The sequence below is a fragment of the Tiliqua scincoides genome, chromosome 2 (genome assembly GCF_035046505.1).
Source record: "Tiliqua scincoides isolate rTilSci1 chromosome 2, rTilSci1.hap2, whole genome shotgun sequence".
Lineage (NCBI taxonomy): Eukaryota > Metazoa > Chordata > Lepidosauria > Squamata > Scincidae > Tiliqua > Tiliqua scincoides.
Window position 1 is genome coordinate 253,711,796 of NC_089822.1, and position 13,253 is coordinate 253,725,048.

General features: G+C 50.4%; 1 protein-coding gene across 1 annotated transcript in view; it reads left to right on the top strand.

Annotated features, from left to right (window-relative positions):
• The first annotated feature begins 1,422 nt into the window (after positions 1 to 1,422).
• The window catches only part of LOC136640720 (chromosome partition protein Smc-like), a 42,833-nt gene continuing 31,002 nt past the window's right edge, over positions 1,423 to 13,253 (top strand). Inside the window, exons 1-3 of the mRNA XM_066616006.1 lie at positions 1,423 to 1,502; positions 6,771 to 7,292; positions 9,387 to 9,705. Of these exons, the coding sequence (XP_066472103.1) occupies positions 6,803 to 7,292; positions 9,387 to 9,705 (809 nt within the window). The 5' untranslated portion in view covers positions 1,423 to 1,502; positions 6,771 to 6,802. The remainder of the gene's footprint in view (positions 1,503 to 6,770; positions 7,293 to 9,386; positions 9,706 to 13,253) is intronic.

Genomic DNA, 13,253 nt, shown 5'->3' on the forward strand with positions numbered 1-13,253 from the left:
CCCTGGGATTTAAAAAGAACATGGCTTCACCAGAGATAAATACTATTTGCATAGGCAAACATTGTCCCTGGGGAGATTTACTCCCTGAGGATGCTGAGCAAGCGTTCATGTGAGAACAGCATACCTTTGAGAGCTCCAGGAGTGCTTTTAAAATGCATGTGCTTTTAAAATTCACACAAAGAGATTATGCACAGATACCTGAGCACACAGCATAATTTACAGCCCAACCCTATGAGGGCCTTGCACTGCTGGAACTAGCATTCTGGTGCCATTCTGGTGCCTTTATGCCTGTCACAAAATGCAACACACCATTTTGTGCAGCCAGAATGTGGCCACAGCAGGAAGTTGTGGAGACATACCAGTGGTCTGCCCACATGCCCTGGCACCAGTAAGTCAGCAGTGGGGTGGTGGTGTTTGGAACAGGGTGAGGAGGAATGGGGAGTAGATTGGGGTGGGGAGAAGGGCAGATTGAGGGTAGAAAGGGGGCAGTATTTGTGGCAACGGTCAAATTATTGAAAACAGTCTTCAAATTAAGAACCCACTGTGAAAAACACATTCTGCGCACGCTCAGAGGTATTATTTAGTTGTACTTTACCGCAAACTGAGTAGCTTGGGCCCCAATCCTTTCCATTGGTGGAAGTGCCAGGATGCTGGCAGAAATTATGTGATGCCAGCATGTGCAGCAAGGTCGCTGGCGAGGGCCGACTGAGAAGTCACCCATGGCTGGCAATGGTAATTGGGTGGTGGGAGAAATGGGGGCATGTCTGGAAGGGGAGCAATGGGTGGGAGGCAGAGTGGGAGGGGGCAGTTACCATTGGCACTGGCATGTGCCAATATACTATGCCCCTCCCTCTTCTCTGAGGCAAGAGGCTTGCCCAAGGGTACTGGAACAAAAGTTGCCATGCTATGAAACTTCTCCGTGCATGATGCAGCATTCCCTCTGTTGGCAAACCTGCATTGGTGTGTGTGTGTGGGGGGATGGCTTTCCATGAAACAACAAGAAAGGGTTGCATCCAGTGGCAGAGGTGGAAGGGCAGTGAGTCCCCGACTATTTGTTTATCTGAATTTCACCATAATAACTCTCCTCTGCCCTCTGTCAAGATGCCTCTGATAAAAAGTTCCTACTTTTTTCTGGCAGAGAGAGAAAGAGAGAGAGAAGAGGGCATGCTCTGGGAGGCTTAAGGGCTGGTAAGGACGAATGTGGGCAGACTAGTGCGCAGAAAAAGCCAGAGACTTGAGCATGGTGGCGCTGGAGGAAGACACCTACTGAACAGGCCAGGGCATGAGAGGGTCGTTGTCAGGATTCTAAGCTGATGTTTGTGGAAGAAGTGCTTGGAGTACTGGAAGCACTGTGAAATGCTGAGTATTGAAAATGAAAGCAGGCGGAAGCCCCAGGAGGTGGCAGTCCTGCCGGAAAGGAAGTTGTGCCCGCAGCTGCTATAAACTTTGTTCAGCAAAAACCCGGTCATTGAGCGGCAAGGCAGCTCTTCTGTCAACTGGTGGTAAGTGTTGCGTGCTTTTACTCAGCTTGTAGGTCTTGCCGTTTCTCACTAGAAACCTAGGAGGATCGTGACACAGGGTTCGTGCCTGTTTCCTAAGAGGGGAGCTGGAGAGACCTCCAGGGGAAGCAGCTGGAGGAGGAGATCGAGGTCAGAGAGAGCGGGCAGGGAGGGAGCCTTTGCCCGGCGGGGTTTCTCCTGCAGCAGGACGGGAGGGAGGGAGGGAGGGAAGGGGGCAGCCGGAGCAGGATGGACACCCCTGCAGCCTGAGGCTGCAGTCCCAGCCACACTTTCCTGGGAGTCAGCCCCATTGAATCCAGCGGGACTTACTTCTGAGTAGTCATGCACAGGATTGGGCTTTTAGGCTGCAGTCCTATCCACACTTTCCTGGGGGTAAGCTCCATTGACTGTAATTGGACTTACTTCTGAGTAGACAGGCATAGGATTGGACTGTCAAAAGTACAGACAAAAAACCAGTGGGGGTGGAGTGATGGTGCATCACCATGCCCATCACCTGGGGTGTTGCCCTGCCCACTGCATGGGGGGTGACATGCTGACATTCCACACCGGGTGAAGCGAACCCTAGTGACGCCACTGCATACTGACTTGATGTGGAAAAGGGAATCATTTTTTATACTTTCCTTCTTTTTGAAGGTTTGAATGTTTTGATGTTTTATTTCTGTCAGATAAAGGAGAGATTGCACGGCCACTGCACACACAGGAATACACACACAAAGATGCCACATCAGCCCTGCTCCCTATAGAAGCAGCAGTGGTGTCAGCAACAAAGGGGAGTATGCTAAGAATTGCCTGCACCAGGGATCATGTTCCCAAATCCCACCTTTGGGATTACCTTTTGGAGCAGAGAAAAGCAAAGGCAGGAAGGGAGCTCCCTTGGAGGAGGACAGGCAGGTGGAATAAGTCCTCAAGACCCTCTGCGGCTAGGGTTTGAGTCCCTGCGGGCATCTGCTAGCTAGAAGGAACCTTTTGGCAAGGAGAGGGACTGGAACAAGTCACAAGGGGTGCCTCAACAGCACTCGGGCAAAGCAGGGTGCTGGTAGCTCACTGCACAAAGGTGCAGGCTGGGAGCCAGGTAAGACAGGTTAACATAAGAACAGCCCCACTGGATCAGGCCAAAGGCCCATCTAGTCCAGCTTCCGGTATCTCACAGCGGCCCACCAAATGCCCCAGGGAGCACACAACTGACACAACCTGCGTCCCCGTGCCTTCCCTTGCGTCTGGCAAGCAGAGGCAGCCTGCCTCTAAAACCAAGAGCTTGCACATACCTACTATGATTTGTAACCCGTAATGAACTTTTCCTCCTGAAATTTGTCCAATCCCCTCTTGAAGACATCCGGGCAAGATGCCATCACTACTTCCTGTGGCAAGGAGTTCCACAAACTAATTACACACTGGGTAAAGAAATATTTTCTTCTGTCTGTCCTAACTCTCCCATCCCTCAACTTTCATGAATGTCCCCTGGTTCTGGTGTTGTGTGAGAGGGAAAAGAGCATCTCTGTATCCACTCTGTCCACTCCCTGCATGTTTTTGTATGTCTCAATCATGTCCCCCCCTCAGGAGCCTCTTTTCTAGGCTGAAGAGGTCCAAACGCTGTAGACTTTCCTCATAGGAAAGGTGCCCCCGCCCAGTAATCATTTTTGGTTGCTCTCTTCTGCACCTTTTCCATCTCCACTATAAGAACATAAGAACAGCCCCACTGGATCAGGCCATAGGCCCATCTAGTCCAGCTTCCTGTATCTCACAGCGGCCCACCAAATGCCCCAGGGAGCACACCAGATAACAAGAGACCTCATCCTGGTGCCCTCCCTTGCATCTGGCATTCTGACATAACCCATTTCTAAAATCAGGAGGTTGCACATACACATCATGGCTTGTACCCCATAATGGATTTTTCCTCCAGAAACTTGTCCAATCCCCTTTTAAAGGCGTCCAGGCCAGATGCTGTCACCACATCCTGTGGCAAGGAGTTCCACAGACCACCCACACGCTGAGTAAAGAAATATTTTCTCTTGTCTGTTCTAACTCTCCCAACACTCAATTTTAGTGGATGTCCCCTGGTTCTGGTGTTATGTGAGAGTGTAAAGAGCATCTCCCTATCCACTCTGTCCATCCCCTGCATAATTTTATATGTCTCAATCATGTCCCCCCTCAGACGTCTCTTTTCTAGGCTGAAGAGGCCCATATCCTTTTGGAGATGTGGCAACCAGAACTGGACACAATACTCCAGGTGTGGCCTTACCATCGATTTTTACAATGGCATTACAATATTAGCAGTCTTATTCTCAATGCCTTTCCTAATGATTCCAAGCATGGAATTAGCCCTCTTCACTGCCGCCGCACATTGGGTTGACACTTTCATCGAGTTGTCCACCAGCACCCCAAGATCTCTCCCGATCTGTCTCAGACAGCTCTGAACCCATTAGCCTATATGTAAAGTTTTGATTCTTTGCCCCAATGTGCATGACTTTAGACTTACTTACATTTGAAACTCATCTGCCATTTTGCTGCTCAGTCTCCCAGTTTGGAGACGTCCTTCTGGAGCTCCTCACAATCACTTCTGGTCTTTGCCACTCGGAAAAGTTTGGTGTTATCTGCAAACTTGACCACCTCGCTGCTTAGCTCCAGCAGCAGTAGCTCCTACCCCCCTTCCTGCACTTGATCCACCTTCCTGAGACAGCAGAGGAAGTGACAGCAAAAACATCAGTGCAGATCGGAGTAGACCCATCGGGGCTGTGGAGGCTTAACCCCAGGCAAGGGAACAAACACTCCCTTACCTGGAGAAAGGGGTGGGCACTCAACTTGTGAGACTCACCTGTAAGTCAGACTAAGTCATGTCCTTCAAAGGCTCTGACTCGACTTATGACTTGGACACAGGGACTTGCATCTCGACTATGAACACAGGTCATTTTTGGCTTTGCGTCCTTATCTTTATAGTATGTGTGCTCTTGCTTTCCTTTTTTTTCCTTGCCGCTTCCACATTGCTCTGAAAGACTTGTTGGCAATCTGGAAGCAGCAGGCCTCCAGCAGGTAGATGTGGTGGGAGGGAAGGTTCCAGGAAGCAGTGGTGTAGCTACAGGGGGTGCAAAGCACTAAGTTTTACAGGGAGCTTCCAGCAGCATGCAAGCGGCCCCTCCCCATCAGAGCCATTCCAGGTGGTGGGAGCAACATGGAGGCCTATGCCTCCATATTGCTCCCACCACCTGGAATGGCTCCAAAGGGGGGGCCTTGCATGCTGTGGTGAGGCTACCTGCAAAACGCAGTCCTTTAGCTGTGCCACTGCCAGGAGGTGGAGGCTGGGAGGATAGTGCAATGAGGGAAGGAGGAAGGCTTCAGGTTTTTTTCGCTGAGCAAGGCTGTGGGAAGGACAAGAAGGCAGGGGCAGAATATGGAGGTTCATTGTGATGTACAAATAAGGAACAGCTTCAGATTCTTTGCTGCATGAGGGAGGGTCAGAAGGAGATGGGCAAGGGATGGGGGAAGGAAGGGGTGGAGGAGGCAAAGACAAGGGATGGGGAAGGCGGTTATTTGCCATAGACAAAAAATGGCTTCAGTTATTTCGACATACTTTTCATTTGGCAGTCTCCTTGGCAGGAGCAACATGTGTTCCTCCTTCCTGCCTTTGCTCCCCTGCATATTCCAGGCCGGGGGGGGGGGATTGGACCAACAACAAACTTAAATACATCACTGGTGCTGCTGTGTCTACAACAGTGGGGGGCACCCTGCCATCATTTACATCACCTATAAAAATGAACTTGCTGCTTTAAATGCCTGTGCAGTTCATAGCTTCTTTTTTTTCCTACTAAAGGCTGCGAATCTCTGAGGTGCTTTTATTTAGCTGATATCTCTGCACTTGGGGTGTGAACAGGCATTCTCAGGGCAGACTGCAGGATGCGGACAGTGGGATCATTGATTGATTTAGCCCCAGAAAGGCTGTCTTTCCACCCAACCCCCTCCGCTGCATGCAATGTGACTCTAGGTGTATCTTGACTAGGGTCAACTTGGCAGGCATTTTATTTCAGGGCAGACAGACTCCAAGAAAACTCATCCAATGGGATTGTTGCTTTATTTGGCCCAAAGGCTATTTTTATTCTGACTTGAGTGAGATGGGATGGGAACATCAAGGGAGTGTAAAATGACAACTCCCACTCACACCCCACCACTACCCCCCTTTTGCTCTGTAAAATTTGTCTCAGAGACTTGAGACTTGCAACTCGAAAGACTCGAGACTCGGGACTAGACTTGAGAATTTGGTAAAGGACTTGAGACTTGACTTGAAGGCTGAGACTTGACTTGAAACTTAGGCTTAGGGACTTGAGCACATTCCCACCTGGACGAGAACACTGGGACAGTCTCCCCATGGGAGGAAGACTGCACTCTGATGGCACAGCTGCACTGGTGGGGGGGGGATGGGGGGAAGCATATAGCCTCTCCAAAGAACAGCAGAGCTGAACGTTTATTGAGCTCCAAGATGGTCAGTGAAAAGTTCTTACACTGTGAAGTTCCTGCAATGTGAAAAGTTCCTACAGTGTCTCACTTCTTTAGTGCTTTCAACAGAGAACTATAGAAGTTTGCTGTATCTAGTCTGAAGAAGAGGAGACTGAAGGGAGATACGACAGCCGTCTTCTAAAGGGCTGTTACACAGGAAGAGGGTAGGACTTATCTCTGTGGCTCTCGAGGACAGGACTAGAGCCAATAGATTGAAACTACAGAGAGGAAGAGTTAGGCTACACATGAGGAAGAATTTCCTAAGTGTAAGAGCTCTCCAGCCCTGGAACATTCTGTCTTGTGCAGTTGTGGGCTCTCCCTTGTTTGAGGTTTTCAAACAGGCTGGTTGGCCAACTGCCAGGGATACTGTAGCAGCAGCCTGCATTGAGCAGGGGGCTGATGACCTCCAGGACTAATTCCATGCTTGGGATCATTAGAAAAGGTATTGAGAATAAGACGGCTAATACTGTAATGCCGTTGTACAAACCGATGGTAAGGCCACACCTGGAGTGTTGTGTCCAGTTCTGGTTGCCACATCTCAAAAAGGATATAGTGGAAATGGAAAAGGTGCAGAAGAGAGCAACCAATGATTATATTCAATGATTCTATGAAGGCTGCAGACAGTGAGAGAAGATTCTCAGTTTGTGGGCCCCTCTTCCTCAAGGATAAAGGACCCTGCCCAAGCTCCCCCAGAATGAATATTGACTGAATAAATGGTTGCCTGCATTGCCATCTTGTCTGATCTCTCTCTTTCCCTCTTTCAAGGCCAAGCAACTTCGTTTTCAGTGAGATTGCACATGGCGCTTTCAGCAATCACTGCAAGAGACAAGGGCTTTGAAGAAAGTGTCAGGATGCATTTTACAAGGGGAGTAGCTGCACTGGCATCTCTAGCCAGCTGTCTGCTCCAAGCACAGGAAGACTCCAGTGCTTACGCTGGGGTAAGACAGCATATTGAGGAAGCACTCCAGGAGTTTTCCCGTGCAGAAGGCTTGGCTCAACAGAAGCTGGAGAGGGTGGATGCAGCAACTTTGGAGCTGACGGTCCGGAAGAAAACACTAACCGATGAGCAGAAAGCACTCCAGGAGATTCTCAGCACAGTACAAACCCATCTGAAAACCTTGAAAGAATTGCAAAGGGAAAATATGGCCAATTGTCAGCAGAAGAGATTAGAAAAGGAATCTGCACAAGCAGAACAGATGTTTGCTGAAGCTGAAGCTGAAAAGGAGCGACATACAAGAAATGCCGCCCTCTGGTCAATGCTGATCCCAGTTGTGGGCACGGTCATAGGTGAGTGTTTTTTTTTTCCCTGACGGCTCAAAACATAGTATGCCTGATCCCAATATTTATGAAAAACGGAGGAACTTGTAGACACATACACTCAGAACAGATTTGAAATTAGAACTGCAGTGATCTGGATGTGACCTCACAGCCCACTCCTCACCAAATTCCCCTGCGAAGATGCAGTGGCACAGTCACGAATTGAGCTGCATCCTGTGGGGGAATTTTGGCTGCTGGAGGTCACCTCAAGGTAAGGAGATATTTTCCCTCTTGCCCTCGATTAAGCCCCAGCAGCTCAGTGGGACCCAACTTGGACCTGCTCCAGTGATATCGCCGGTGCAAGTCCAAGTTGATCCGTGTCAGCAGATCAGGCCTGGGAAGGGGGATGGGATATGGCGCGTGCTGATCCTACACCCTCCCAGGCTCAATCCACCCACCCCCGTTCTCATTGCCCTGGATTTGCACAAACCCATCTGCAAGTCAGGATTGCGCTCTTGGGGCACAATCCTGGGTCGCCCTTCAGGGAGGAAGCTGTGCCAGCGCATGGAGGTGCACTGGAGCATGGAGGCTGCATCCAGCCTCCATGGCAGCTTCCCCCCAGATAAGTTGCGTTGGCTGAGCTTGGCAACACGGGTCTGGGGAGGGCAGGGAGGAGGCAGGAGGGAGGCATTCCAGTTCTGGGGGAGGACGGCCCCGGGGATGGGTGGGTGGGGAGCAGGAGGCGTGGCTGGGATCGGGCTTTTATGCCAGATCCTAGCTCCTATGCCCGAGCAGTGCGGAGTGGCTTCAAGCTGCTCGGCTCTCCTTGGACTTATGCCACCTCAGGGTGTGGCGCAAGTCTGAGGAAACCCATTGGGGCTGCAGTGGCTTACCCAGGGGTAAGGGAAGAGTTTCCTCTTACCTCTGCCTGAGCCACTTTGGTGCCCTATTTCGCCTACTGGCCTGCTTGTTCCAGCACATGATAGGATTGCGCTGTTAGTCATAGATGTGGAACACTTCAGGTGATCCCGTGAATTATTAGCTGTTGCCTTCAGACCTCCAAGAGGTATTAGAATTCTAAACAGCCAAATACAGAGAGCCATTCTTGAACTGCAGATGGTTCAGAGCCTATGCTTATCTGTGACATTTTGCCAACTGAAAGGCATCTCTCCCTTCCGTCCCCATTCTCTTGTTTTCAATTCATCTCTCACACAGACTCCAGTTCCTTCCTTTCAAAAATCTTCCTCTTCCTTTCTTCCCTGTAACGGAGGGAAAAATAAAAGGAGCATTTTGTGGGCTATCCATGAGGCAGGACTGGTTGCTTTGCTGCCCTAGAGAGCTGACCCACAATCATCCACCAAGAGCAGTCTGCTTCTCCTTGCTTCATTGTAGGGTTGTCCCTGGTTGATTCAAGTTAGCAGGTTGCCTACACACAGGGCATGCTCCTGTATAACCATACCATTCCTGTGTCTCCTGGGTGTTTGGAAACTTCCACATGCATACAATGTCCACTTGAAGTAAGCCCCTTGTAGTTGGAACTGCACAGTTTTCACAGAAAGTTCCTGCACTGCAAGGGAGAAGGGATGATAGTTGGGAAAAGTACTGCACATTTATAGTGTGGATACAGGTGTCCGTGCTTAACAACCGTCCGCTTAACAATGGTGGTCAAAGCACAACAAAGAGGCTCTTATTGAGGCAATCGGACTCCCATGGCCTGCAGCAGAGTGTTTGTTTACCCAATAAAAAGGCTCTTAATGCAAAGAAGAAGCAATCAGCTTCCAGTAGCCTTCCTACCAGAGAGTGTCTGGTAGGGAGTGTCTGTTTACACAACACAGGCACTAGACTGGACTGAATGTTTGCTTAATGACCTAATCGCATAACTGCAGGTAATTGGAGAACATATCCCCATTGTTAAATGGTGCGGACCTGTATTCCCATACAGTTAATGGGTAGATACCGGTGATAGATACTGGTCAACATCTGCTCACTGACTTATGGAAAGAGCATCTGCTTGTACAGGCAAAGAGGTGTCAATCACCTTTTTGCCTGTAGAAGCAGAGTTTTTGGATGGTGGCAAACTGTACATACCCACAAAAATACACAGTTCTGCTTTCTTGGTTTTAGGGGGCATCGTGGCTATTGGTGCCCACAGAGCTATGAAGGATGCTGAGGAATCAGCTGCTATGGCAGAGGAAGTGGTTGATGAGTGCACAAAACGTGAGCAAGAATATCGTAAAGAAATGGAAAAATATGCCAAGCAGATAGATGAACGTGAGGAAAGTATCCTGCAGAACCAGAGGAGGATCAATGCAATTGCGGAAGAGAAGGACATGTTAGCCAAGCTTCACAAGGAGGTTCTGGACTTGCAAGAGGCTTTGCGCCACTGTTCTCATTTTGTAGGCACTCTGGTTTCACAAGCGAGCGCAGCTGAAATAACCAGCCGGTACGTCTGTATCTATAACTCCTTGAGGGAGCAACTGAGTGACATGAGCAACCAGATGCTTCCATTACTGGGGGTTGACAGCCTTGGGGCTGAGGGAATGGTAATCCTTTCTAGTCCCACTATAGAAAGGAGCATCCGGAAGCTGAAACACTTTTCTGGGCCCCCAAATATTTTCCGCAATATTTATTATGACGTAATGGATCACCTGCTATGTGAGGGGTCCTTCTCTTGGCATTTTATCCTTTATGTGACTGTGTTTTTATTTCTGGCAGTCTTTTTTTCTGGTAGTCTTCTTTTCTGCTTAGCCGAAAGGCTGTTGCCACAGCTTGTCCTGCCAGACCCGGCGGTCTTCTTTTCTGCCATTAGACTATCCTGGTTTTTCCTGATTTGCTTTATCCTTCTCTGTATTTTTCACTATTTCATAAAAAATTCCCAACTAAAAGGGCAAAAGAAAAAGATGCTATAATGTAAATTGCAATTTTGTTCCATGCATGAGAAGCTAAACACTCGTAATTAAGTACATAAGAGCTGGTGATAGAACTTTTCAGGGAACCTCAGTCCAGTTACATGGAGTGTTACCGCAGCCTTCAAGAAGAAGCCGGTATGTTTGTACCTTTGATTTCTTGAAGGACCAACAGAATGATATGAGCAACCATCTGCTACCATTACAGGGGGTTATCAGCACTGGGGCTGAGGGAATGTCTGCCTTTTGTCTGCAGCAGCTCTGAAGGCCTCATTGCTCTCTCCCCTCAGGTGAGCCCACAAAGGGTCTCTGGCTTGCCACAGGCACGAGCCTTGGCGCGAGCCGAAGGGCAAGAGCCAAAGGGCTCTTTGCCCGTGGCTCTTTGCCTAGGGGATCGAGACCAAGCAACCGGATTGAAGAACCACGGTCAGCGCAGCCAGCAGTCTATTATTTGTGTCCAACGCTGCCCTGTTCTTGGCCTGGTCCGCACTCTTCGGGGAATGTTATGGACTGGTGCCCCCTTCCCTTGTCTTATATTCAAGTCCTGATGCAGGAGTTAGAGAGGAGTAGGGCTGCCCCTGTGAGAGAGGGGAGCTGGAGGGTGGGTGAGTTTGCACCTCTGTGAGAGAGGGGTGGTGGAATGATTTGGTGTACTGCTATCGGGACTGAATTGGACAAGGGAGGTGGTTGTGGTTTGGACCTTGTAGACTAGGGCCTTTCCTCACTTCCCCCTCCAAATCCCTGGCTTTTATCTGTGGGTGTGGACTTTTTTAGTGACAAATTTTCAATCTGAGCAGTTGCATCGTTACAGTGGTTTTTAGGGCGGGCCTCACTGGTAAGTTATGTGTTTATCTTTTGAGGGGAGCTATGGGAAGGGGAATAGTGCCACCATCAACAGAGTGATGGGCCATGGAAGATATGGTGGTGGGGCGAGGGCTGGCCGTTCCAGGGGAAGGAGGGTCCATCGTAGACAGATCGTCCCTCTTTCCAGCCTTCCCTCCAGCTCTCTGACAACTGGGGGCCTTGGCAGTAGTGCCCTGGGTCTGAAGCTGCTGCTCTTAAAGGCCAGATCAGTCAACAATAAAACTTGTCTCATCCAGGATTTAATCCTGGGTGAGGGTGCTGATCTGGCTTGTATTACGGAGACCTGGTTGGATGATGCGGGAGGAGTGAACCTTTCCCAGCTCTGTCCTCCAGGTTTCCGGGTAATGCAGCAGCCACGACTGCAGGAACGGGGAGGGGGGGTCGCAATAGTCCATCGGGAGTCCATCTCCCTTGCCAGGAGCCCTGTCCGGCAATTCACTGGGTTTGAGTGTCTATATGTCTCGTTGGAAGGGCGGGACAGGATTGGAATTCTGTTGGTGTACCGTCCGCCTTGCTGCCCAACAGTCTCCCTGCCTGAGCTGACTGGGTTGATCTCGGACGTTGCATTGGAGGCCCCCCGCCTATTGGTGTTGGGGGACTTCAATGTGCATGCCAAGGCCCCAGAGGTAGGCACAGCTCAGGATTTCATGGCCGCCATGGCAACCATGGGCCTGTCACAAAAGATCTCTATCCCAACCCATGAGGCTGGACACATGCTAGACCTGGTGTTCTTGTCTGGGCAAAGGAATGGTGATCTGGATGTGGAGGAGATCAACATCACTCCGTTGTCATGGACAGATCACTTCCTGGTAAGGTTTAGACTTGTTGTGGCCTCCTGTCTCCGCAGAGGCGGAGGACCTTATTGTATGGTTCGCCCCCTTAGACTGATGGATCCGAATGGTTTCCTGAGGTCTCTGGGGGATTTTCCTGCTGCTAAGGCCAGTGACTCATCTGCAGCTCGGGTCGATCTCTGGAACACAGAGATGGCCAGGGCTGTGGATGAGATTGCTCCTGAGCGGCGCCTCCCAGCTAGCAAAGTGGCTCCTTGGTTTACCGAGGAGCTTCGAATGATTAAGCAGCAGGGTAGGCGTCTTGAGCGACAGTGGAGGAAGACTCATGACAGATCTGACCGGACACAGGCTAAGGCCCACTACAGGGCCTACTCTGTGGCGATAGTGGCAGCGAAGCGCTCCTTCTTCTCTGCCACCATCACGTTCGCACATAGCCGGCCGGCAGAACTTTTCCGTGTGGTGTGGGGTCTCCCCCATCAGACCCCATCAGTGGATCAGGAGGACCACACGGAGGTCCGCTGTAACACCTCTGCCAGGCATTTTGCAGATAAAATCGCTCAGATTCACCACGACTTGGACTCCATGTTGACAATGTCTAGTGATGTCCCCGTGGCACCTGTCAATCCTATTTTTTGGGATTCTTTTCAGCTTGTAGAACCTGAGGATGTGGACAGGATCCTTTGGAGCGTGAGGCCATCTGCCCGCCCGCTGGATCCATGCCCAGCATGGCTGGTTAGATCTGCCCGGGAGGGGCTGGCCGAGTGGACAGAGAGGGTAGTAAATTCATCTTTGAGGGAGGGGGTGGTGCCTCTGGCATTAAAGAAAGCAGTAGTTTGCCCCCTCCTGAAAAAGTCCTCACTGGACCCCTCTATATTGGATATATCGCCCAGTCTCTCGAACCTCCCGTTTCTGGGCAAAGTGATCGAGCGGGTGGTGGCGTCTCAGCTCCAGAGGATCCTGGATGAAGCGGATTATCTGGATCCCTTTCAATCTGGCTTCAGGCCTGGCTTCGGGACGGAGACGGCCTTGGTCGCCTTGGTGGATGACCTACGCCGAGGACTGAACAGAGGGAGTGCATCCTTGCTAGTCCTTTTGGACCTCTCAGCGGCTTTCAACACCATTGACCATGCTGTCCTTCTGGGACGGTTGGCCAAGGTGGGGATCAGGGGCAGTTTTGCAGTGGTTCCGGTCCTTCTTGACCGACAGGTCCCAGATGGTGGTATTGGGGGACTCATGGGTTCTGAGCTGTCTGTGACAGATCAGGAGAGAGATCTTGGGGTGGTGGTGGACAGGTCGATGAAAGTGTCGACCCAATGTGCGGCAGCAGTGAAGAAGGCCAATTCTATGCTTGGGATCATTAGGAAGGGTATTGAGAACAAAACGGTTAGTATTATAATGCCGTTGTACAAATCTATGGTAAGGCCACACCT